The sequence below is a fragment of the Scyliorhinus torazame genome, chromosome 14 (genome assembly GCF_047496885.1).
Source record: "Scyliorhinus torazame isolate Kashiwa2021f chromosome 14, sScyTor2.1, whole genome shotgun sequence".
Taxonomy (NCBI): Eukaryota; Metazoa; Chordata; class Chondrichthyes; order Carcharhiniformes; family Scyliorhinidae; genus Scyliorhinus; species Scyliorhinus torazame.
The window spans coordinates 51,989,849-52,016,876 of record NC_092720.1 but is presented as its reverse complement, the minus strand read 5'-3'; the positions used below and the strand labels follow the sequence as shown (position 1 = coordinate 52,016,876).

The 27,028-nt window shown below is 46.7% G+C and overlaps 1 protein-coding gene across 2 annotated transcripts in view; it reads left to right on the top strand.

The window, feature by feature from the left end:
* eif4e2 (eukaryotic translation initiation factor 4E family member 2) overlaps positions 1-27,028 on the top strand; it is a 126,842-nt gene that overhangs the window by 18,968 nt on the left and 80,846 nt on the right. For both annotated transcript variants that reach the window (XM_072474187.1, XM_072474186.1), the window contains exons 4-5: positions 2,614-2,718; positions 26,153-26,305. In XM_072474187.1, coding sequence (XP_072330288.1) covers positions 2,614-2,718; positions 26,153-26,305 — 258 coding nt within the window. The remainder of the gene's footprint in view (positions 1-2,613; positions 2,719-26,152; positions 26,306-27,028) is intronic.

Here is a 27,028-nt window from a genome sequence, read left to right as displayed (position 1 = left end):
CGATCAAATGCTTTCTCCATGTCTTTGGACACCACCACGTCCGACCAGATTGGTGCCTATTAGGAACAACCAGAGGATATGTTCTTTCCTGCCTATCATACAATGTGTGAATTTCTGTGCCAAATGCAAAGCCAGTGCTGATCAATCCTGAGTGTGCTAATAGCCACACTAATAACTATTTTAAGATGATCAGTGATGCTCGTAATGTGGCTCATTTATGCTTTCTCAAAGGAACATATATTCATAGGCAGTGACCTGTTGTATTCAAGCAAAAGCAATATGTTCAGGCCTTTTTGCATCTTTTTCAAATTAGCTGGAGTTTAGAGTACCTCATCACTTTCTCTGTGGCAACACCTGGACCAATCAGAGTCAACTTGTCAATCAGTCAGCACCTTTTCCTCCCAGTATAAATTGTGGTGATTGTTTGCATTTTGTGATTCTTGCATTTTAAGGCACTGAAACCAGTGTTGATGGTAGCTGTTGGCATTTTTGTAATTGGAATTATTAGCTTGATATTATACTTTGTTAAAAACAAGTATTATTTATTTAATCCATCTAATGGTTGAGTTTTCTATTATTTGGCCCTCATTCTCTCTTCCTCTGCCTTCTAGGACAGGTCGGGCAGCCAACTTCTATGCTGCGAAATTGGCATTCCATTTCTGTTCCAGGAAGTTTCCTAGGTGCACTCCAGTCTGGCAATTACCAAACCATTCAAACTGCCCCAAAATATACATTATTGTTATATTCAAAAGCACTACTATTTCATTATTAATAGAGAAATAATACAATTATGCTATTTGAGTGTAATAGGTAACCTGAAAGCTTATACAAGGTAGTAATTTCACAGAAGAATTGAGAGCACATGATTATAAAAATGGTTAATAACCATTATTTGAATTGTAGAGTAAAGTTTTACAGCTTGGAACCAATATGGTGAACTCAAATGTGGATCTTTTCATTTAATACTTTATTTATTGGCAGTCATGATGGCATTGATTGTTGGGTGCTCCATATCACTGGCGCAATTATATCTGAACAGTCATCACTATCAGTTCCACTGATCATCTGCAATTGACCCAAAAATGTGTTTAGCTGACAGAATAAGATTGGTTTGCTGTCATGTGTGATTTAGCTCGGCCCTGAATGAAAGAATCCATGTGAATATTTAATCACTAGCTACCAGTTATCCAGTTTGTTGCTCACTGACATTCAGTGTTATATTATTGAAAGTATTTATGCTGAGGAGATTTTGGCTTACTGAATTGCAGCAATCCTGTCATACAAAAGCAAAATCTGCATATATACTAGAAATCTAAACTGAAAACAAAACGTGCTGGAAAGACTTAGCAAATCAGGCAGCATCTGTAGAAAATGAAACCGAGAACAGTTAATCAGTTCTGATGAAAGATCATCAACCTGAAATATTAATTCTTTGCCTCTTAGCCTCAATTATCTTATCATTGTCATATGCAAGTATCTCATCATCAGTTTATCCAGGATTGTACGATGTCCTTATAAGCCACCAATAACTAACTAAAGGAATGGTGGGCAACCTGCGGCCCAGGGGGTCACGTGGGACCCATCAGGGTTCTGAGTGCAGTCCACGACATTTTATTGATCATTGCCAAGCCACATTCCACTGGTTTCCGTGGTGGAGCTTTTTTCCTACCGGTATCACTAAACTGATTCACACGTAAAGCAAGGGCAAGTGAAATACGTGCTACTTGGACACAATGACTGAGATCTGTGTCCTCCCTCTGCATCAGGTCAAAGAGTCTATGTTTCTTTTGGTTTTACTATTTGAAGTTCTATTCATTTATCAATGATTAAGCATTTTCTATAACTCAATTATTTTTTTATTCATTTTCTTTGTCACTGGCTAGGCCAGCATTTGTTACCCATCCCTAACTGCCCTTGAACTACGTTGGTCACTATGGTTCCTGTGCCATTTCAGTGGGGTGGGGGGGCATCGCTGTGTGGGTTGGGAGTCACATGTAGGCCAGACTAGGTAAGGACGACAGATTTCCTTCTCTAAAGGACATTAGTGACCCAGATGGGTTTTTACGACAATTGACAATAGTTTTCATGGTCATCATTAGATGTTTAATTCCAAATTTTTATTGAATTCAAATTTCACCATCTGCCATGGTGGGATTCGAACCCAGGTCGTCTGAGCATTTCCCTGGGTCGCTGGATTACTAATCCAGTGACAATACCACTATGCCACCGCCTGCCTCCCTCTATAACTCATTTATGAAATATTCGGCGTGTATTCAATGTATTCATGGGGTCATGGTGAGTGAACAGGCCCGACAAGCCCGATTTCAATCTTGCAGCCCACTAAGGTGAAAGAGAGCCACTCATGTGGCCCACTAACTAGTCTAGGCTGCCTTTCACTGACCTAAAGAGAGATCATAATTTCAATTTAGGATCTTAGCCAGATCTCCCAACGCAGTGTTGGAACTGAATTGAATAATATCTAAAATTTGTGATTCTTTGTGCCCTATACAATGCTGGAATTAATCAGCAATACTTTTAAACATTCAGGGTATTCTAGTTATTTAGTGCAACTCTGCTAGGACTACACAACACATATTTTCCTTTTCTTTTCAGGTTGAACAGTTCTGGAGGTTTTATAGCCATTTAGTTCGACCTGGTGACCTCACAGGACACAGTGACTTTCACCTGTTCAAGGATGGCATCAAACCAATGTGGGAGGTGAACAGCTGACTTTGCAGGATATAATTGAATGAATATGACTTGCTTGATATTTCCTCCTCCGACATTCACAAATGTTTTTTTTTGTTTTTACTTAATTTGTCATATACACGTTAATGCCTATTTTAATTAATTTTGGCCCATTTATTTTAAATAGTTTAGTAGCTTTTGTTATTAATAGAAGTGGAACAATTTTAACCCACATAATTCAGGTTTAGGTTGTAAAAATAATTATCCAATGTCTGTTGTGTAAACTAAATGAAATTGTCTGAATTCCAAGTCCGCCAAATTTCATTCTTAACCATTGGTTTTAGATTTGAGCTTAATTTATCAATTTGAGGAAAAAATGTATGCACAAACTCCACATTTGATTTGCTTTTTGTTGGGAAAACTCCAGGTTCATACTCCTATGTGTTCTCTTTAAAATCCTTTCTTCACCTGATGCCTAATGTAGATTGAGAAATCTCTGATCATGAATGAAGACTGTCGACACAGTGGATTGTAAAAATTAGTGATTCTGAACCGAGCTCAACAAATTCATGTTTATTTTAATGGGTGATGTTCTTGAACTAGATTATGAAGTTGATGATCTGTGCCAAGTCTTTGCTTTTTCATAGAATCATATAGCGTGAAAGGAGGCCATTCGGCCCATTTACCTGTGCCGGCTACTCAGAGTCCCACTCCCCTGCACTTCCCCCATCGCCTCCAAGCTTTTCCTTTTAGCAGATTCTCTTTAGTAAGTTGCTGTTGAATCTTCTTTGACCACCCTGGAGGCAGTGCATTCCAGACAAGAGCAGCCTACTGCATTTATATTTTTAAAATGATTCTTCATGTTTCCTTTGTGGGTCTTCTGTCAATTATTTTAGATTTACATAGAAGCATAGAAAACGGGAGCAGGCGTAGGCCATTCGACCCTTCGAATCTGCTCCACCATTGATTATGATCATGACTGATCATCCAACTCAGTAATCTGTTCCCGCTTTCTCCCCATATCATTTGATCCCTTAAGAGCTATATCTAATTCTTTATTAAAAACATACACTGCTTTGGACCCAACTGCTCTCTATGGTAGTGAATTCCACAGGCTCACCAATCTCTGAAGAAATTTATTCTCTTCTCCTTCCGAATGGTTTACCCCATATCCTTCGACTGTAACCCCTGGTTCTGGACTTCCCGCCATCCGGGACAATCTTCCAGAATCTATCCTGTCAGAATTTTATAGGTTTCTATGAGATCTTCTCTCCGCCCCCCCACCCCTTCCTCTAAACTTTAGTGAATATAATCCTAACCCGACACAATCTCTCCTCGTGTGTCAGTCTTGCCATCTCAGTGATAATTCTGGTACACCTTCGTTGCACTCTCTCTATAGCAAGGACATCCTTCCTCCGATAAGGAGATCAAAACTGCACACACTTTCCACGTGTGGTCTCACCAAGGTCCTGAATAATTGCAGCAAGACATCTCTGATGTACTCTAATCCTCTTGCTATGAAGGCCAACATACCATTTGCTGCCTTTACTGCCTTCTATGGCTGCATTCTTACTTTCAGCGACTGATGTCCAAGGACATCCAGGTCTCGTTGCACATTCCCCTCTCTCAATCTATCTTGCTTTTGCTACCAAAGTGGATAACCTCACATTTATCCACATTATACTGCCATGCATTTGCCCAATCACTCAACTTGTCCAAATCCCGCTGAAACACCTCTGCATCCTCCTCCCAGCTCACCCTCCCACCCAATTTTGTGCCAACTGAAAATTTGGATCTATACATTTGTTTCCCTCATCTAAATCATTCCTATATATTGTGACTAGCTAGGGTCCTCGCACTGATCCCTACTTTTTACTGCCTGCTATTTCTAAAAAAAACACATTTATTCCTAATCTTTCTTTCCTGTCTGCTAACCAGTTTTCTATCCATCACAATACATTACCCCAATTCCATGTGCTTTAATTTTACACGCTAATCTATAATGTGGGACTTTGTCGTAAGTCTTCTGTAAGTCCAAATAAACCATATCCACTGGCTCCTCCTTGTCAACTGTACCAGTTACATTCTCGAAGAATTCCAGTAGATTTGTTGAGCATGATTTCCAGGCTGACTCTATCCGATCCTGCCACTGTTTTCCAAGTGCTCTGCTATTAAATCTTTTATAATGGATGGTAGCATTTTCCTCACCACTGACGTCAGGCTGACTGGTCTATAATTCCCTGCTTTCTCTCTACCCCCCTTTTTAATTAATGGGGTTACATTACCTACCCTCCAATCTGTAGGAACTGTTCCAGAGTTTTCAGAATCTTGGAAGATGACCACCAATACATTCACTATTTTTAGCGCCACTTCCTTAAATACTTTGGGATGTAGATTATCAACCCTGAGGATTTATCGGCTTTCAGTCCCATCAATTTCTCCAACATTATTTTCCTATGAATACTGATTTCCTTCAGTTCCTCTCTCATGAAACCCAATATTTACCAAGACTTCTGGCATGTTATTTGTGTCCTCCTTTGTGAAGACATAACCAAAGTATGTATTTAGTTGGTCAGTATTGCTTTGTTCCCCATTATAAATTCCCCTGTTTCTGACTGTGAGGGACCTACATTTGTCTTCACCAATCTTTCTCTCGTCACATACTTAAAGTTTTAGTCAGTTTTTCAGTTGCCCGCAAGTTTACTCTCGTACTCTATTTCCCCCTTCTTCATCAACCCCTTTGCTGAATTCTAAACTGCCCGCAATCCTCAGATCTGCTGTTCTTTCTGGCCAATTTGTATACTTCTTCCTTGGATCTAATACTATTTCTATTGCTCCTTGTAAGCCATGGTTTGGCCACCTTTCCCGTTTTACTTTTGTGCCAGACAGGGATGAACAATTGTTGCAGTTCACCCAGCGTGCACTTTAAATGTTTGCCATTGCTTATCCACTGTCAGCCTTTTAAGTAACGTTTCCAAATCCACTATAGCCAACTCGCAGCTCATTCCGTTGTAGTTTCCATGATTTAGGTTCGGACACTAGTCTCAGAATCAACTACGTCACACTCCATCTTGATGAAGAATTTTATCAAATTATGCCCACTCATCCTTAAGGAGCCTCATACAATTAGATTGCCAATTATTCCTTTCTCCTAACACAATACCCAGTTTAGGATGACCTGTTTTCTAGTTGGTTCCTCAACATATTCATAGACTCATACTATGCCTACAGTGCAGAAGGCGGCCATTCAGCGCATCGAACCTGCACCGACCCTCCGAAAGAGCATCCCAGCCAGTCCCACTGCCCCGCCCACTCCCCGTAACCCCACGTAACCTTTTGACACTTGGGGGCAATTTAGCTTGACCAATCCACCTAACCTGCACATCTTTGGACTGTGGGACGAAGCTGGAGCACCCGGAGGAAATCTATGCAGACACAGGGAAAATGTGCAAACTCCACACAGATGGGATCAAACCCGGGTCCCTGACACTGAGGCAGCAGTGCTAATCATTGTGCTGCTGCATATTGGTCCAGAAAACCATCCCATATACACTCCAAGAATTCCTCCTCTACGGCATTGTTACTAATTTGGTTTGCCTAATCTATACGCAGATTAAAATCACCCATTATCATAAGTTATTCCTTTGTAGCATGCGTCTCTAATTTATTTTTTAATGCCATTCCCAATATCATCACTACCGTTTGGGGCCTATACAATATCAGGTTTTTGTCCCATTGGTGTTTCTCACCTCTACCCATACAGATTCCACATCATCAGAGCTAATATCCTTCCCCACAATTGCTTAATTTTCTCTTTAACCAGCAATGCCATCCCACCTTGTTTCTTTTTTGTCTGTCCTTAAAACACTGAACATCCCTGGATCTTCAATATCCACCTTGGTCACCCTGCAGTCATGTCTCCGCAACCCTGACGATCATATCTGTATACATCTATTTGCGCAATTAATTCATTCCCCCCCCCCCCCCCCACCCCCCCCCACCCCTCCGGGGGGAGTGGGGAGCCAATCTAGGGGTGCTATTTTGCATGGCTGGTTCCAGCTTTAGATATCTGATGGTCCAAGTGGCTCGGGATTGGACGCAGCTTTGTAAACTGAAGTACACTAGTCTGGTAGGTAGTGCCAAGACCAACCTGCAAAGGTGCGATAACCTTCCCCTGTCCTTGGTGGGCAGGGTCCAGTTGATCAAGATGAATATTTTTGTTCCAGTGTCTGTCTGTTTTCCTTGCTAAATCTTTTTTGGGATGGTCGAGAAGTTGATGTGAAGATTTTATATGGGTGGGCAAGAACTTGAGGATTTGTAGGGTAGTCCTTCAAAGAGATAGACAGTTGGGGGGCCTGGCATTGCCGAACCTGATTAGTTTATTACTAGGCAGCTAATGCAGAGAAGGTGTTGGGTTGGTGTAGTGATCTGGGTGGAGATAGAATCGAGGTCTGGTCTGGGTACATTAATGACTCCCTGCTCCCGTCCTCATCGGCAGATTATTCATCAAATCCAGTGGTTGCTTCCGATTTGAAATTATGGAGACAATTTCAACAACATTTTAAATTGGGTTTTGTGTTGAAGCTGGCTCCCATCTGTGCTAACCATTTGTTCGAGCCTGAAACATAAGTTGTCATGTTTGGGGGGTAGGAAGAGAAGGGGCAGAAAAGAGTGAGCAGTTTGTCAGTCCAGAGGAATTGACGGAATTGTTTGGGCTCTCGGGTTCAGACTCATTTAGATATCTTCAAGTTCGCAACTTTGCAAAACAGATTTTCCCGACATTCACCGTGGCGGCACCAGCATCTCTAATGGAGAGGGTCCTTTCGTCCTCGGAGTCCGAGGAGGGGAGCACTTCTGGTATTTATGGACGGATTTTGTCAGTGGACTTGGCACTACCTACCAGATAGTGGAGGGGTTAAGGCTAGGTGGGCAAAGGAGTTGGAGCCCATGTTAGATGACGAGGTGTGGAGTGAGGCCCTTCGCAGTTGAAAAGTAGGACCTTACAGGAAGTGATCGCAGGGTTACAACCAGTGCCACATGCTAGTCAGAGCAGAAATCGCAGGATGTATTAGATGAATACATGTCCTCGTGAGCGAGGCTTGGTTTATGGTAGTTAGGGCGCAGCTGACCAAGTCCATCCAGAAGGATGTGATTCTTTGCAGGGGTGGAGCACAGGTGTGAGTGCTGTTCAAGAGATCTGGCTAACCACATGCACAAGTTCTGGTCTTGTCCCAATCTCATTGGTTTGGGTCTCCTTTAGCACCATTTTGGTGATTCTGAAGATTGAGCTGGAGTCCTTTCCTTTAGTCGCTATATTTGGAGTGTCGGACTCGCTGGGACTGCAGATGGGCGGAGGCGCGACTATGTCCTGGCCTTTGTGTCGCTGATTGCCCGGAGACGAATACTGCTGGGGTGGAGGTAGTCATCTCCAACCCAGTGCCTCTGGGTGGCCTGATGGAGTTCCTAACCTTGAGAAAGTCAAGTGCATTGTGAGGGGAGCAATCAAGGGGGTTCTATCGGAGATGGCAGCCTTTTATTGTTTATTTCAAGGATGTGATCATCGTTAGATGTTAAGGGGGAGAAGGGAAGGGGGGTTTATGTATGTAACTGTGCTTACTCTTATTTTGTATTGTATAAAGTGAAAAACGTAATAAAAATATATACTTTAAAAAAAATGTAGTTTAAACCTTCTCCAACCACTCTAGCCAATACTCCCCTGAGGGCATCAGTCCTGGTCCTGCACAGCTGTAACCCGTCCAGTTTATACTGATTCCACGTCCCCCAGAACCAGTCCCAATGTCTGAAACACTCCCCCTCGCACCATATCTTCAGCCATGTATTCATCTAATATATCCTGCGATTTCTGCTCTGACTAGCATGTGACACTGGTTGTAATCCTGCGATCACTTCCTTTAAGGTCCTACTTTTCAACTTCCTAACTCCCTATGTTCTACTTTAGGACCTCATCATTTTTTAACCAATGTAATTTGTACCGATGTGTACCACGACCACCAGAATGCTCTGAAATATCCTTGACCCTAGCACCAGGGAGGCAACATACCATCATGGAGTCTTGTTTCCAGTCACAGAAAGACCTATCTATTCCCCTTACTATTGCATCCTCACACTTTTTACTCCTCCCCTGTGCAACAGAGCCAACTGTTGCAGATTTCCCCTGAGGTGATAATAGTAGTAAATACTTAGCAGATTGTACTTGCCCAATCAGCTGCTTCCAGTTGTCCAGCATCATGCTTGTATCCTGATGTCACCTCAGGAGCTCCAAACTAGCACTTCGCTCTCAGTCTCGCTCTTTCTTGTACTCTTTTATCCTCCTGGCTCTACGCTCAGTCTCTCTCTTTCTCGTGCTCTTTTTATTTCCCAAGCTCCGCTGGTCTTCCTGTGATGCCGCTCTTTCAACTGGTGTCATCTGGTTACAGACTCTTAAAACAGAATGCCGACAGTACAGAAGGAAGCCATTCGGCCCCTCAAGTCTGCACCGATCCTCCGAACGAGCACACTGCACATGTCCACTCCCCTGCCTGATCCCTGCAACTCCACCACCTGCACATCTTTTGACACTAAGGGGCAATTTAACATGGTCAATCCACCTAACCTGCACATCTTTGGACTGCGGGAGGAAACCAGAGCACCCGGAGGAAACCCATGCAGACATGGGGAGAATGTGCAAACTCCACCCAGACGGTCACCCAAAGCTGGAACTGAACCCGGGTCCCTGCTGCTGTGAGGCTGCACTGCTAAGCACTGTGCCGCCCATGCTGATTTCTCTTTATTTTATCAAAATCCCTCAATTTTGAGCATTCTTATAAAATCTCATAATTCTCTCCTAAGGAGAACAAACCCTGCTACTCGAGTCTGTTGACATAACTAATCCCTTATCCCTCGAGCCATTCGAGTAAATCTCATTCTTACCCTCACCAAAGTCTCATGTGCTTCCTAAAGTGGTGCCCAGAAATTTAGCCACTGCCCCAGCTTGGGTTCAAACTCACAATCTATATAGATTAGCCTCGACATCCTGATTTTATACTTTATTCCAGGATACATATGCTTCATGAACCTGTCCAGTCACCTTCAAAGATTTGTGCACAAAGCACCTCAGATCTGTCCTCCTGCACCCCCTTTACGTTGTACAGTTAGCATGAAGCCTCTGAATTCCCTCCAAGCCTCTCCAACTCAAACTATCTCAATGACTACACACCTCCCAGGGCTTTCACCTTGTCTCCCGTTCCTCTTGTTTTCTGAGTCTGCACTCCAGCTTGAATTTAATTTTTAAAAAATTATTATTTTTTATTCTCCTTTTTCACATTTTCTCCCAAATTTACACCCACCAACAATAAATAATAATCAGTAACAAATATGTCAATCCCCATATCAATAACAACGATCCCATCCTCCCACCAAACCCCAAATATTAGCCCGCATGTTCACACAAACAAATGACAAAAAGGAATTAGGGATCACCAATAGTTGCCATTAACACACACAGCCCCCCTCCCCCCAACCCTCCGACCCACGCGCCCCAACTAATATTCGATGTTATCCAGTTCTTGAAAATGCACAATGAATAATGCCCATGAATTGTAGGACCCCTCCATCCTTCCCCTCAGTTCAAAATTAACCTTCTCAAGAGTCAAGAATTCCAACAGGTCCCCCCGCCACGCCAGGGTACAGGGTGGAGAGGTTGCTCTCCAACCTATCGGGATCCGCCTTCGGGCAATCAACGAGGCGAAGGCCACAACATCTGCCTCCGCACCTGTTTCCAACCCCGGCTGGTCCGACACCCTGAATATGGCCTCCCGGGGGCCCGGGTCCAGTTCAACGTGCGCCACTTTAGAAATTACCCTAAAAACCTCCTTCCAGTAATCCTCTAGCTTTGGACAGGACCAAAACATACGAACGTGGTTAGCCCCCCCCCCCCCCCCCCCCCCCCCCCCCCCCCCCGCAACGTTCCCACACATCTTCTACTCCTTCAAAGAATCGTCTCGTCCTCGTGAGGTGTGCTCTGTATATCACCTTCAGCTGTATCAGCCCCAACCTCACGCACGAGGTGGAGGCATTCACTCTCCGGAGCACCTCACACCAGAATCCCTCCTCCATACCCTCTCCCAACTCTGCCTCCCACTTTGCCTTGATCCCTTCCAGTGGCTCTTCCAAAATAGCTCCGTAAACCGCTGACACTACCCCCTTCTCCAGTCCCCCTGTCGTCAGCACCTCCTCCAGCAATGGTGGAGGCCAGCTCCCCCGGGAAGCTCTGTATCTCCTTTCTGGCAAAATTTTGAACCTTCATGTATCTAAACATTTCCCCCTGTTCCAGCCCATACTTCACTTCCAGCTTCTTCAATCCTGCAAACCGATCCCTAAGAAACAAATCTTTTAGTGTCTTAATCTCCTTCTCCTCCCATTTCTGAAAATTTCCATCCCACCTCCCTGGCTCAAATCTGTGGTTCCCCCGAATCGGCATTTCCCTTGACCCTGCCCCCAACCCGAAGTGTTGGCGAAACTGCCTCCAAATTCTCAATTAAGCTATTATTACCGGACTCCCTGAGTATTTCCCCGGGCCATCGGGAGCGGCACTGTTGCTAGTGCTTTCAATCCCGACCCCCTGCACAAACTCTCCTCCATTCTGACCCACTGGGAATCAACCCCTCTGACCCAGCTCCGCGCCTTCTCCACATTCGCCACCCAGTAGTAATACATCAGGTTCGGAAGACCCAAACCCCCTGCCTGGCTTCCCCTCTGTAGCAGCACCTTTCTAACTCTGGCCACCTTCCCTCCCCATATGAACAAAGTAATCCTTCCCTCAATCTCTGAAAAAAGCCTTTGGCAGGAAAATCGGTAGGCATTGAAAAATAAACAGAAATCACGGCAACACATTCATTTTAACCGCCTGTACCCATCCTGCCAGTGACAGAGGGAGACCATCCCACCTTGCCAGATCAGCTTTCACTCTCCCCACCAAACTAGAAATGTTGCACCTGCGGAGCCCCGCCCACCCCCCAGGCAACCTGCACCCCCAGGTACCTAAAATGAGTCCCTGCCCTATGGAATGGCAGCCCCCCACCCCTGCCCCCACCCCCGGCCAATACACCACAAAATACTCACTCTTGGCTAGATTTAGTTTGTACCCCGAGAAAAACCCAAACACGCGACACACTCGGCATATAAGGGCACCCTATGCTCTATTCCCCCACCACCCCCGCACTATTCCTTTCCATACCCCCAAACTTCTTAATGCAATGGCCAACGGCTCAATCGTGAGTGCAAACAGCAGGGGGGACGGTAGGACATCCCTGCCTAGTCCCACGGTGGAGAGAAAAGTATCTCGAGCTGATGTTGTTTGTGCGGACACTCGCCCTCGGCTCCTTGTATAGTAGCTTTACCCAGTTCACAAATCTTGGTCCAATCCCAAACCGCTCCAGAACTGCCATCAAGTATCCCCATTCTACCCGGTCAAACGCCTTCTCAGCGTTCAATGCCACAACCACCTCTGTTTCCTTCCCCTCTGCCGGTGCCACAACGACGTTCAATACCCTTCTAACGTTTGAAAAGACCTGCCTCCTGTAGCCATCTGGGATGGCCACTTACAACTAGGTACAGATAAACTTGCAAAGCCGAGCGGGTAAAATGGACAAGCCAAGACTCGGGCAGTCTCAGAGCCCGAAATGCATATTTGCAAGCAAGAAGTCCAGACGGTATCGAAACTCCAACCAATTAGCATTTTGATGGGGCCGATTATCCTTTGATGGCCCATCTTCACCAAAACAAAGGACTGGTACTCGAGCGACCGGTACAGTCCCAGACATTTCGGCGCCACTCCCTGTGCAAGGGAAGCGTAAACAACGGGGTCAGTGACTGCTTGGGACACGCCCAGCCATCCATATCCCCACCCACTTATTGGTTAGGAATCGAACAGAGTGATCAGGGATCACCCAATTAGTGGGGCCCAAACTGAAGGACCGCCCAAAAGAGCGCAAAAACCCCCAAGTATAAGAAGAAGAGTTCGCCACATGTTTGTCCTCTCTTGGACCTGGTACCCAGGTCACGGTCATCTCCAATTGCAGCAACACCAGAAGCAAGTCCAAGTTCAACGCTCGCTACCAGACGGATGAGCCTAGCTGAGCAGCAGTTACTCCTTCGTACCCGATAGATCCAGAATCGAACAGCGGCCACTGTTTCTCTGACCTAAGCCGGGTGCCCGAAGTTAAGTACAGGTTGTCTTAGTCGATAGGTGTAGTTAACTAGTAGTGTTTATGTTGCATGACTAATTGTGTGTAAATAAAGAACCCTTGAACTAACTAACTGGTGTAAGAGAAGAAACAGAGAACCAGGTACAACAGTTAAGGAAACAGTGCGATGATTTGAAGGCAGCCATCCGAGTACTCCACAGTTCCACCACGGAACAGAGGAAGAGTTTGGTGGATCATGACAAGTGCAGGCAGCAAATTGCAAAGTTGCAATCCCTGCTATCTGTTCAAAATGGGTTTAGAGACACCTTTGACTCACAGCTAGATCAGGAAGACGGCCCCGATTGGCAGGAACTCAGTGAAACGGCCCAACGGTACGTAAGTGAGACCGAGAATCAAAATAGAGCCCCCCAGGCCCCGAAAAGAAAAGCACCCTCACCACCGACTGCACAGGCAACACCCAACCCAATGAACCTCAACACCACGCAGCGCAGGGTCACCATGGAAGACCAACCCGATTTTGTGTACACCACCCCATTAACCATCACCCAGTTAAGAGATGCCCGCGAGAAGATAGAGACTTTCCACCCCACTTCAGACCCACACCACTTTTTCGAACTAGTAAAGCAACAGACCCTCGTACGGTTTAGACGAACAGGAAGAGGTAAAGCTCATAGTGATGAGCCTAGACCCGTCAGTTAGTTCAGCCCTTCCTGACCCACAAAATGTAGGAGGAGGTAGCCTCCAAGAGATGAAAACAGCCATTTTAGACGCCATTGGCTATAATAGAGGAGATCTGGTAGAAGGACTCAACCGGTGCTGACAGAAAAAGGGAGAGCATCCAACAGCATTCGCTGGACGCCTTTGGATCCATTTTACTGCGGTATTTGGTGAGTTAGCCCGCGCCCGGTTATCAGCAGACGATACGGCCAAATGGACCCGTACGCTGGTATCCCATGCCACAGAGGCAGCACAGAAGGCATGTGCCAGTTACGACCCCTCAGACCCAGCACACAATTAAGTTTGGGTTCTGAAACTCTTATCGAGAGCTTGGGAACAGTCCGTACATAGAAAGACAGAGCAGGAGAGAGTAGATGCCACAATGAATCCAGTAAGGGCACACCAAGACCCCCATGGGTATATGAAGGCAGAGGTACAGCGCAGCACCCCAAGACACAGGAATGTTATAATTGTGGCCTGAAAGGACATTACGCAAGAGAATGTCAAGCCCCCTCGAAGCAGCAAAGGAATCAGCACCCCCCCCCCCCGCCGAAACAATGCCAGACCTATCCACAGTGTTAGCGCTCGAGCAGATAATTCGGCCATGAATGGCACCGATTGACGGTGTTCGGCTCTCCAACCTGGATCTGCGATACCCTTTGGGATAAGTCCGGAAGACCGGTAGCTGCAGGCACAGTCCGGGGACACCCCGTAGAGTTCCTTTGGGACACAGGAGGGTCCCGAACCAGGTTAAACTCCTCCATCATGTACCAGAAAGAGATATGGCCCACTACGGACACCATTACCCTTAGTGGCTTTACAGGTCACCTCCAGCAGGGACACATCACAGCCCCTGTGGACGTACAGATTGGCAATATTCAAACAATACATTCGGTCGTTTTCGTAGATTTACCCCAGGCAGCAGAACACATCCTAGACATAGATTTCATTAGTACACACAACCTTTCATTCGACCCAGTCAACCGATGTATATGGAAAATGGCTAGAGCAGCGCGAGCCCCCGCCACGCTCACAGTAGGAGATTATGCCCATAGAATCAGCTCAGTAGGAGAGTACTGGTTTGATCCATAAACCATTCAGACAAAGCGGTTAGAGAGGTATTGAAAAGACATAAAGCAGCGTTTGCCCAGCACAAGCACGACTGCGGCAAAATCCCAGGAATAGTAAACATTACAGGTCCCAATCCTAAACGCTAGAAACAGCACGGCTTCCCCCAGCAAGCCGAGGGAGAGATAGCCAAGGTAATGCAAAGTTTATTGAATCAAGGAGAGATTTGACCAGTAGCATCGACGAACAATGCCCCGATTTGGCCAGTAAGAAAACCTGATGGTTCATGGCGACTGACAATCGACTACAGAGAGTTGAATAAAGTGACTCCCCTAGCAGCCCCCACCGTTGCCACGAGTCCCGAGACCATGTTAAGACAGGGACTTCAGTCAAAATTTTTTACGGTACTGGACATCAGCAATGGCTTTTGGTCCATACCACTGGACAAAGCATGCCAGTATAAATTTGCGTTCACTTTCCAGGGACAGCAGTACACGTCGACGTGTCTTCCACAAGGCTTCCAGAACTCCCCCTCAATCTTTCACAGACACTTGGCAAATGGCTTATCTAAATTTTTCTGCCCTGAATGCCTTGTTCAGTATGTGGACGACTTGCTCCTACAGACTGACACCAAGGAGGAGCACATTTCGCTTCTTTCAGAATTATTAGAACTACTCACAACAATCGGATGCAAAATTAACCCCAAGAAATCCCAAATCCTCCAGGACAAAGTCACATATTTAGGTACGGTCATCACACATGGGAAGTGTGCGATAGAACACAAACGCTTAGATTCCATTGTCAAATTGCCCTTGCCCCAAAACGTTACAGCACTCCGGTCATTTTTAGGACTGGTTGGATATTGTAGAAACTACATAGACGGATTCGCCACAAAAGCAGCCCCACCTTCCGAGCTCCTAAAGAAACAGGCCCCATCGAAATGGCTTCCACAGCACACGAATGCCATGGATGCATTGAAACACGCCCTGAGCACAGCCCCGCTGTGCAAGCCCCAGATCCACACTCCCCATACACGATAGAGGTAGCGACCACCGACCAAACCCTTTCGGCCGTACTCCTGCAGGAAAGGCACGATCGTCTAGGATCCGTAGCCTATGCCTCGCGGGTCTTAGATAAAATGAAATGAAATGAAAATCGCTTATTGTCACAAGTAGGCTTCAAATGAAGTTACTGTGAAAAGCCCCTAGTCGCCACATTCCGGCGCCTGTTCGGGGAGGCTGTTACGGGAATTGAACCGTGCTGCTGGCCTGCCTCGGTCTGCTTTCAAAGCCAGCGATTTAGCCCTGTGCTAAACAGCCTCTCCAGATCCAGTGGAACAGGTATTTTCAGCCTGCGAAAGGCACCGGCCCACTACTTCTCGTATATAACCGGTCTCAACCCAGTGACCATTTTGACCGAGCACACTCCGACGCAGCTTTTATTGGACGGCAGACTAAAAGACGGCACAGTAAGCCAAATTCGAGCAGCGCGATGGACCCTACTCCTACAAGGACGCGACATTACTGTAAAACGGACAAAAACGCACACATTTCAGGCTGATAATTTGCACTATGCAGGAACCCCACATGAGTGCGAAATCATAGCCCCCAAGCACAGCACAGGCCCCTTTGTTCCCAAGTCAGTACCAAAAAAGACAGGCATCCGACCACAGACGACCCAGCCACAGACAAAGCATTGAAGATTTATGTAGATGGCTCCTCCACAGTCCTTGATGGAAAAAGAATACCAGCATGTGGTATTTATGTAGAGGACACGCAGGGACGTGCTTTAGAAGAAATTGCTTTAAAGTTGCCTGGACACTTAGGTTCGCAGGCAGCCATCGCTTACATTGTCCAGCACCCCGATTCGTTCCCGACATATATTCAGACAGTTTGTACGTCTGCAACAGCCTAACAGAATTCCTACCCCTGTGGGAATCTAGAGGATTTATTTCCGCCGACAGAAAACCTCTACCCTCAGCCCCACTGCTCCAACATATCCTTCAGACGGCGAAAGGCAGCTACGAAAAGTTTAAAAATTCCTTAACGATCCATGAGGGAATTGTTTTAAAAGACGGCATGTATGTAGTCCCCACCCAGGACAGGATTGAGTTAATTTGTAAGTTCCATGACGGACATGGACACCAAAGGATTGAATCCACCCTTGCCCACCTCAGACTCTTCTGCTGGTGGCCTGATTTGAAAACCGACGTATCTCATGACGTTGCAAACTACTTGATTTGTGCACAAAACAACCCTGATAGGTATGTGAAAAAAACCCAGCTACGCCATACCCGCCGTGTAAATGGCCATTGGACAAACCTTCAATTAGATTATATTGGTCCCCCCCCCCCTGCAGAAATGGATACAAGTATGTGTTGGTAGTAATCGACACATTTACGAAATGGGTCGAAGCTTTCCGCTCAAGGACAAATACAGCCAAGGCCACGGCAAAGATCTTAACCGAGGAAATTTTTCCGAGATAGGGACTCCCCCGTAGTATTGAGTCGGACCAAGGTTCCCACTTTACAGGCAGGGTTATGAAAAATGTTATGACAATTTTTGGTATTAAGCAAAAGTTCCACATTGCCTATCACCCGCAGTCCAGCAGCATTGTGGAACGCATGAATCGAACACTAAAGGCCACACTTAGAAAAATGGTGCAGCAGCATAATACGACATGGGACACAGTGCTCCCATTCACACTGATGTTTATTAGGAACACAGTGTCGAGTTCAACAGGACATACTCCCCATTACTTCATGACCGGACGACCCATGAAGGATACCGAATACTTATTTGGATTGATTTGGCCAGCCCCGCAGTCACCGCCCTGACCCATGAGAAAGCAGTCCAGCACATGGTAGAAAATATTAAAGCAGCACAGCTCGCTGCAGTTGTTCGACTAGGCGCTAAACAAAAGCAGAGTAAGGCCTGCTTTGATAAGACAGTACACCCGACGGAGTATACAGTCGGACAGCAAGTAATGATCACCTTGTACAACCCCAGGTCATTCCTCTCCCTTAAATTTGCAGGACCCTATTCAATCTCGGACAAAGTAAGCCCCTCACTTTATAAAATTACGTATCCGAACGGAAAATCAGATGGTTCCATGTAAACCAGCTTAAGGTTTATGGAACGCAGGGCAGCCACTCGCACCACCTCTCATTGGCGATGGCAGACAATGAGGACCCGCCCAATGACAACCCAATGACAACCTCCCCCAGCACGTCCACAGACACGACCTTGACCCTGCCCCCAAAATCAAATTTCACCCTGACGCTTGATTCGGCTGCTAGCGACAGCACAACTGAAGCCCCTGAGAACACCGAACAATGGACACACAGACCAGGCCCTAGTCACTACGGCCCCAGAGACCCCGACCAGGATATGCTCAGCCTCTTTGAGACGATTTATTTGGCCACACCGGAACCCGACCCACCACCCGACGATAGCGACAGCCCCCTTGCGACCGTCCTACGGAACATGAAACACTGGCACCGTGATAATTCCTGTCATCTGACGAGGAATGATGAAATGGACCCCACATCGGCACACGCCTCATTAGCACGCAAACTCCATGAACAAGTTTGGCATCCGGGAGATGGTGACAACTCCGAGTCTGACTCCCACCATGGTAACCCCTTTGAAACCCTTTTCGGAATGGAAGCTTGAGGTGCCCAGATGGTGAGAGTCAGGAATCGATTGAGATTTACGGTGTCTTATACTCTGATGGAACCTGCCCGCTTTTATGTTTAGTTTGTTTTTAAATGTTGTACGTTCTCTCTTGTACGATTTTGTGTGTCAGCCGCATGGACACTGTCTTGATACAGTCATAACTATTCTGACGCCACATGGCAGTTAAAGAAACAAGTTAGTTGGAGCCCATATATTTACAAATTCTTACCGCTCTTGGAAGGTCACTCAGGCAGTGGAGTAACGGCACTTATCCCCGCTCTGCCTGAGGACCCCCTATACATTTGGTCAGCCAAGCTCGGGTAGCGGAGTAATGGCACTGGTCACCGCCCTACCCGGGGATTCCACCCATTCTTGCCCTGCCGCGGATCATACGCACCACCCCATTCAGAGAATTGTTTTTGAAACTCTTTTGCTGTTCTTTTTCTTTCCTGTGGTTTAAAGAATACACTTTGCCACAACTTTTGCCCTTTCCGGCAACACTTCGGTTGCTATCCTCCACATACTATTTACATGTCAGAATCACTTGGTTGGAAAAACAAGTTCGCAGAGGATGGAGAAATTGTCCGCCCACTCAGCCCATCAAACACAGGCTGCGAGAGCGCTCACACTGATGATCTACGTCATGATCGTCGCTGGAACAGTACAGTTGCGTGCGTTACCTACCTCCACCTCCATCACCACACAAGCCCCGAACACAACTACCCAGCACAACACCCCCAGCCCGGACACTACACCACACATAGCCCCAGCCACCGATACCCCCATGTGGTGTGAGAATCTTGTTAAGTGGTATTCCCTGTCCCACATGGTGGAAGCCTTACTTGTGATAGCCATATTGTGCAGTGTCATCCAGACAATTGGATTGCGGAAATGGAGAAGGTGAGCCTCCCGCCCTCCAGTATACACCTTTAGAGCCCCTTTCCTCGGACTCCAGCAAACCCCACACTCTTTCTGAACCTTTCTCTTTAATAAATTCCGCATTTGTTTCGTTAATAAAGCTTATTTTTCTGTGTATGAATGTCAGTGATCAGAAGAAATGTGATGCTGCTATTGGATTTTTGTATTGTAAGATAAGTTCTTTGATTGTTAAATAGCAGCATGAGTGTAGTCTAGCCAGAGACCGTTAGAGGTTCCCCTTTTTTATTGAATGTTAAATGGCCCCTTAGGAATTTTTAGATATGTGTTGTGTTAGGGAAATTTGGGTAAATGTTTTGACCCATAGGACAGAGTAGGGTAGAACCTGTCCTTGGTTGAGGGTACCTGGCATTTCAGAGAACAAAGAAGACCCAGTATTGTGATCCTTCACGCTTCGTGTTGAGGATCAAGAGAACGGAGTGTAGCCATCTGGGATGGCCACTTACAACTAGGTACAGAGAAACTAGCAAAGCCTAGTGGGTAAAATTGACAAGTCAAGACTCAGGCAGGCTCAGAGCCTGAAATGCATATTTGCAAGCAAGAAGTACAGACGGTATCGAAACTCCGACCAATTAGCATTTTAATGGGGCCGATTATGCTTTGATGGCCCATCTTCACCAAAACAAGGGACTGGTACTCGAGCGACCGGTACAGTCCCAGACATTTCGGCGCCACTCCCTGTTCAAGGGAAGCGTAAACAACGGGGTCAGTGACCACTTGGGACGCGCCCAACCATCCAGATCCCTACCCACTTATTGGTTAGGAATCGAACAGAGTGATCAGGGATCACCTAATTAGTGGGGCCCAAACTGAAGGACCGCCCAAAAGTGTGCGAAAACCCCCATGTATAAGAAGAAGAGTTCGCCACATGTTCATCCTCTCTTGGACCTGGTAGCCCGGTCACGGCCATCTCCAATTGCAGTAACACCAGAAGCAAGTCCAAGTTCAACGCTCGCTACCAGACGGATGAGCCTAGCTGAGCAGCAGTTACTCCTTCGAACCCGATAGATCCAGAATCGAACAGCGGCCACTATTTCTCTGACCTAAGCCGGGTGCCCGAAGTTAAGTACAGGTTGTCTTAGCCGATAGGTGTGGTTAACTAGTAGTGTTTATGTTGCATGACTAATTGTGTGTAAGTAAAGTACCCTTGACCTTGAACTAACTAACTGGTGTTTGGCTCTTTGATCGATAGCCGGTTGAACCTTGTGGTGGTATCATTTGATACCTAGCGACTCTAAGCATTAGAATATAGATAACATAGAAAGAAGGGCAAACTCACTGATTGCCATAATTGGAACAGAGCCACAGAAAGGACAGAGTAAAAGAGTAAAAGAAGAAAATGCAACACTCCCTCTCATGAACCTCGCCTGATCTTCACCTATCACCTTCGGGAGGCACGCCTCCAGCCTACCCGCCAGTACCTTCACCAATACTTTTGCGTCCACATTCAGAAGTGATATGGGCCTATACCAATGTTCTTCAAACTTTTTTTCCGGGTACCCATTTTTACTAACCGGCCAACCTTCGTGACCCACGCCGGCCGACCTTCGTGACCCACGCCGGCCGACCTTCGTGACCCACGCCGGCCGACCTTCGTGACCCACGCCGGCCGACCTTCGCGACCCACGCCGGCCGACCTGGCGACCCACCATTTTCTCTTGCTTTGTTTGCTGCTGACAATAATGGAGGAAATGGTTTTGGGTCCCTTTGGCCCTCGTACACGCTCCTCCAATGGAACCTGTTGGATGAAGGTGAAGCCTTCTGGTGTCGGAAAGTATGGAGTCTCCATCTGTCCAAAGTTCTGAATTTTTTTCCTTCAAAATTTTATCAAATAAACCCCCCCCCCCCCGAACTTGTAAAAAATTAAATGAGTAAAATAAATGGAAAAAATGAATAAAACCCCTCCGAACTTGTAAAAAAAATAAAATGAATAGAATAAACGAAAAAAAATAAAAATTAAATGAATAAAATAAATGAATAAATGCATAAAAATCACTACAGAACTTGTAAAACAAAAAGCTGCAACCGTTAAAAAAAATAGCGGCCGCTTTGCACATGCGTGCCCGATTATCGGCGCACATGCACAATGTGGGCAAATTTTTTTTTTAACATGTTCGCTGCCGCTTGCATGCGGCGTTATGAAAAGCCGGCTGCTGTGCGGGCATTTGCGCAAACGGGAGCGCCGCGGACAACGGCTCCACGACCCCCCCGGACACCCACCCGCGGGTCGCGCCCCCGACTTTGAAGAACACTGGCCTATACGACCCACACTCTGTCGGATCCTTATCTTTTGTTAGCAACAGGGAAATCGATGCCTACCCCAAAGTTTGCAGCAACACCCCCTTCCCTCATCGCCTCTTCAAACATCCCCACCATCAGGGGTGCCAGCTTATCCTTCAATTTTTTATAATATTCCATCGGAAACCCATCCGGCCCTGCCACCTCCCCGACTGCATCCTCCCAATCGCATCCTTGATCTCCTGCTCCACTATCGCTCCTTCTAATGTAGCCCTGTTCTCCCTCCCCTAACCTTGGGTACTCCAACCCATCTAGAAATTCCTGCATCTCACGGTCTCCCCCAGGAGGCTCTGACTTGTACAACCTCTCATAAAATTCCTCAAAAATCTTGTTAATCAGATCCAGAGCCACCACCAACTTCCCTGCCCTATCCCTCACCTGAACAATTTCCCCTTACCGCTGCCTCCCTCCGGAGCTGACCTGCTAACATATCTCCATGTTTGTAAACTGCACCCCTTGCTCGTCTTAGTTGGCGCACCACCTTCCTGGTAGATAGTCGGTCAAAGCTCGCCTGTAGTTCCTTCCTCTTTTCCAGCTTCGCTGGGTCCCCATCTTCTGCATAACTTCTATCTACCTCCAACATCTTATCTATTACCCTCTGCCGCTCCAAGCTCTCCTCATTGTCCACCCTGGCTTTAAACAAAATGACCTCACCCCTCACCACCGCCTTTAGAGCCTCCCAGACAACTGCCTTCGACACCTCACCCGTGCAGTTGAAGCCTACATATTCCTTAATTACCGTTTCAATTTTGTCACCGAACCCTTGGTCCCCCAAAAGTCCCACATCTAATTTCCACCCCGGCCTCTGCGCTACCCCCTTCTCCAGTACCATATCCACCCAACGAGGAGCATGATCTGGCACTGCAATTGCAGAGTATTCCGACCCCTTAACCCCAGCCAGCAAAGCCTTCCCCACCACGAAAAAGTCAATCCGCGAGTATACCTTATGGACTGCTGAGAAAAACGAGTACTCCCGTTCCCTCGGATGCAGAAACCTCCAAGGGCCCACCTCTCCCATTTCCACCATTAGCCCAGCCAATGCCTTCGCCCCCCCCTGATGGGACCAACGAGCGTGGCCGTGACCTGCCCAACCATGGCTCCTGTGCCAAGTTACAGTCTCTCCCCCCCCACTATCAGTTCGTGTGTGTCCAAGTCGGGGATGGCCCCAAACACCTTCTTTGCGAATCCCACATCGTCCCAATTGGGACCGTAGACACTTAACAGCGCCACTAATCTCCCCTCCAGCGCCCCTGTCACAATCACATATCTACTCCCCTGACCTGCCACCACCTTCTCCACTTGGAAGCGTACTCTTTTGCTGACCATTACCGCTACCACTCGAGCACTTCCGTTAAACCCAGAGTGAAACACCTGACTAACCCAGTCCTTTTTAAGTCTCACCTGGTCCTTCACCCTCAGGTGAGTCTCCTGCAGCATTGCTACATCGACTTTCAAACTTTTAAGATGCGCAAGCACCCTTGACCTCTTGACCGGACCTCCTAACTCCCTCACGTTCCATGTGACTATCCTAACTGGGGGTCTCTTACTCCCCAACCCCCCCACCCTTCTTATCCACCATCATCATACCACTGGGCCCTGTCCCATGAGCCTGACCCGCCCCTATCCATTATTAACATCGAACCCCTTCTCCCCCCTCCCCAAACCCCCCCCCCCCCCCCACATTTCCTCTCGAAAAAACATCTCCCAGCATCAATCCCTTCCCCCCCACCTCGCTCGCCTTGTACGCCCATCGAAAGCTGCTAACCAGGCTCCAATGTCCGCATCCCTCCTCTCACCTCACCCCCGTTCACTAGCCAACTTTAGTTAGCTAGCGCTGGTGGCTCCCCCCGCCAAGGTATACCATCTCCTCCCACCCAGTCCCAGAGAAAGAAAAAACAAAAACAACAATCCAACCCATACAATTCACTAAAATAAGATATAACCGTCGCAACACAGAACGCCAATCAACCCAACCAATAACTTGAACTCTGTAACAATGTGAAGAGAAGTAAATTACAATACACGTCAGTAAAAAGAAAGTTATAGCATTTATACATTTTCCAGCTCCCCAATCACAGTCCACAGTATCTCTTCCAGCTCCGCTCCTCACATCTGTCCCAAGCCTTCTGCCCTCATGAACGCCTCAGCCGTCTCCGCTGTCTCGAAATAAAAGTCTTTGGCATCATACGTCACCCTCCGCTTCGCCGGGTTCACCATACCAAATCGTACCCCCTTTTTGTACAGTGCCACCTTCATTTGCCCGAACGCCGCTCGTCTTTTTTCCAACACCACCGTCAAGTCCTGGTAGATCCGAACTCCAGCACCATCCCCCTGCACCTCGCGCTCCTGCTTCGCCCAGCTTAACACCTTCTCCTTCATGCAGCACTTATGGAAGCAGATAATTACTGCTCTTGGCGGCTCATTCACTTTGGGCTTCGGCCTTAATGACCGAGGTGCTCGGTCCAGCTCGTACTGGGAGGGGTTCTCACCCTCCCCCATCAACTCCGCCAACTTCTTAGCGAAGTACTCTGTTGGCCTTGGGCCCTCTGTCCCTTCAGGAAAGCCCACAATTCTCAGATTGTGCTGCCTCGAGCGGTTCTCCAAGTCCTCGAGCTTTGCTTGGAGTCCTCTGTTGACCTCCACCACCCTCCGCAGCTCGTCCCCCATCGAGGTGAACTGGTCGCTGTGCTGCGACACAGCCTCCTCCACTTCCTTCATCTTCTCGCCCTGCTCTCTCACTTGGGCCGATGTCTTTGCCACAGCTACCCTCACCGGGGCGATTTCCTCCTCCACCAATTACTTCAATGCGACCGCCATCTTCCTCAAAGCCTCCATGTGTCTAGCAAACTGTTTTACCAGCTCCATCGCCATCACCTCGGTCATCTTCTCCACCTTAAGTAGTACGGCCCCACCATGCGGCCTCCGGCATGTGCCATCTTGTCAGCACTTTTGCTGGTCCCCTCATTCAACGGCGAGCCCGTGTTTCCTCCCTTCTTCGACGCTGCTTTTCGCATCCTGTAGCGACTTATTATTTTTCCTTTTTTTTCACCCTTTCCTTCTTCAATCTTTTTTTAATAGAAAAACAAAAAATTCTTCCTTCAAAAAAAGAAAAAAAACTTTCACCAAGTTTCTTTAAAACTTCTTTCTCTTCTTTGTATTCCTCCAGAATTTCCCAATGACCGGATTTCAGTCTTCTTACAGCATTCTAGGCGGGAGCCACCCAATGTGGGACACCCTGTTCACCGACATCGCGCCCTGGCTTCGGGCCTGCCGACTCGACCTCCGTTTGGCTCCGCCCCCGCTGCTCCGACCTCTGCGCGCGCTGGGCCTGACGCCTCAGCACCAGCCGCCCGACACCCGCGCGGGGTTCCTCGCCTGTTTTCAAACCGGCCTCGCTTGATGCCCGGGACGGCCCCAAAGACCGACAATAATCGGTGGCCGGGGGGGGGGGGGGGGGGGGGGGGGGGGGGGGGGGTGCGGGAGCGAAGAATCGGGGAAACCCCCGAAAGCGCTGCAAATAGTGGCCACCGGTGGGAGCTCCTCTCGATGCAGCCGACCTGCTCGCAAACGCCACCGGATGTCCGCAGCTTGCATTTAATGACACAATTTCAACTCTCCAATAGCCGGCTAACTTCACTGGGCAACCAGTGCTCCTGGATTTCACTAAGCTCCAATCTCCCCAGCTACGCCAAGCTATAGATGGATCCCAGTGCTGCCTTTGAGCCCCAACCCTTTCCAGCACACAGCCAGTGACCACTTGCCACATTCTCAGCTCCCCAGGACATCTGCTTTTTAAGTGCACAGAGCTGTCAAGTGGCTCATGGGACCTCTCCTGACCTCAGAACCAACCAAGAGCAAACACTTCAGCATCTTTTCAGTATGGTCTTTTTTCTTGCTACAGCAATTGCACTCCCCCAGCAAAGACACAAATAAATTGAAACCCGTGAACATTCTTCAGCTCCATCCAACTCATGATGACATTTCCTTCCAGGGCTCACTGAATACTTTTAAATTGATTGTAGTATTAACTCACGAAGCAAAACAACTCTCTGGGCTACATTTGTTTGCAAGCTGTGTGGAACCCCTCGTCTCCAATTATACAGTTTTATGATCTTGCCTTTCTAGCTGTTAATGCCTTGAGACGATATGGCCCCAACCTTTGAGTGTAATAGTCTTCAAACTGCTTTATTTGCATTTATCCCATTTTCCGCACTGAACCTTAATCTTCCCAGAATTAAAAATTACCATGACAATATTATGAACCATGAACTTGGTCTTTATAAAAGTGAAGTTAGGACAAAGTTGGGTGACAATTGAAACAATGGAAAAAGGCATTGTTGGTTTGAGTATGACGTGAGAAAGGTTGAGGAATCAATGAGGACATTGCTGAAATGTTACTCAATTCATTGCAATGAATCTCCTGCGACGTGACTGTTTAGACTATTGAAGTCACGGTAGCCAACAGATCCCTTCCCAGTTAGCAGATTTTGTGGAAGAGGGATAAAATAAATGCATGAACATTAAATTAACCTTTGATTAAGTTTTTTTCCATATCTTTTCCAGGATGAAGCTAATAAGAATGGTGGAAAATGGATTATCCGTTTGCGGAAAGGACTAGCATCACGTTGCTGGGAGAATCTGATTTTGGCAATGCTGGGTGAGCAGTTCATGGTTGGAGAGGAGATATGCGGAGCTGTTGTTTCCGTTCGATTTCAGGTATACCACCCACTTCAATTTTGTGGAGAAAATTATCTGCTTGTATGAACAGTAGCAGAATTTTAATCAGAGTAGAAATTGTCAGTTTTTTTAAAAATGCAGTTGTTTACACTAAAACGTGCTTGTGCTCCAAGAAAGGTTTATGAAAATTTGTAGTGAAAAATAATTGTATTTGATAAATGTTGATAAATGTAGTACTCAGTGAGGGCAGGCAGGATATTGTGACAAGGTCAAAAGCAATTTAATATTGTACCTAATCTCATTTACTGACTCATCACTAAAGTGAGTGAACATTTGTTTGGTCAATTTAATTGGTCCTTTTTTGTGTGCTAAAGTGCAAAAATGGAACTTGTTTAACCAGTTGACCCTCACTTCAAAAGCAAAGCTAATTTCATCAAAATATATTGCAAAGTTGAGTTCAGCCTGTGCTTTACTTTCCATCATGTTAATTAACCATATGATTCTAACTCCATGTTATTGCAATGAAAAACAAGTTATTTTTGGCTATCATCCTAGAAATCCTGATTTAATAAGATCCAGAAATTTTGGACACTTTAATTTGGATTTACCAGTGGGGTACTAAACAGATGAGAATCCTGTTTACTTGGAAATATGTTCCAGAAACTTTCTATGAATCTATTATTAAAGTTCATTGCAGCTTTAATGACAATTCTCTTTGTGACAAATATCTAATTATTGGTGTTGCCTTTTCTTTTCCCTTTT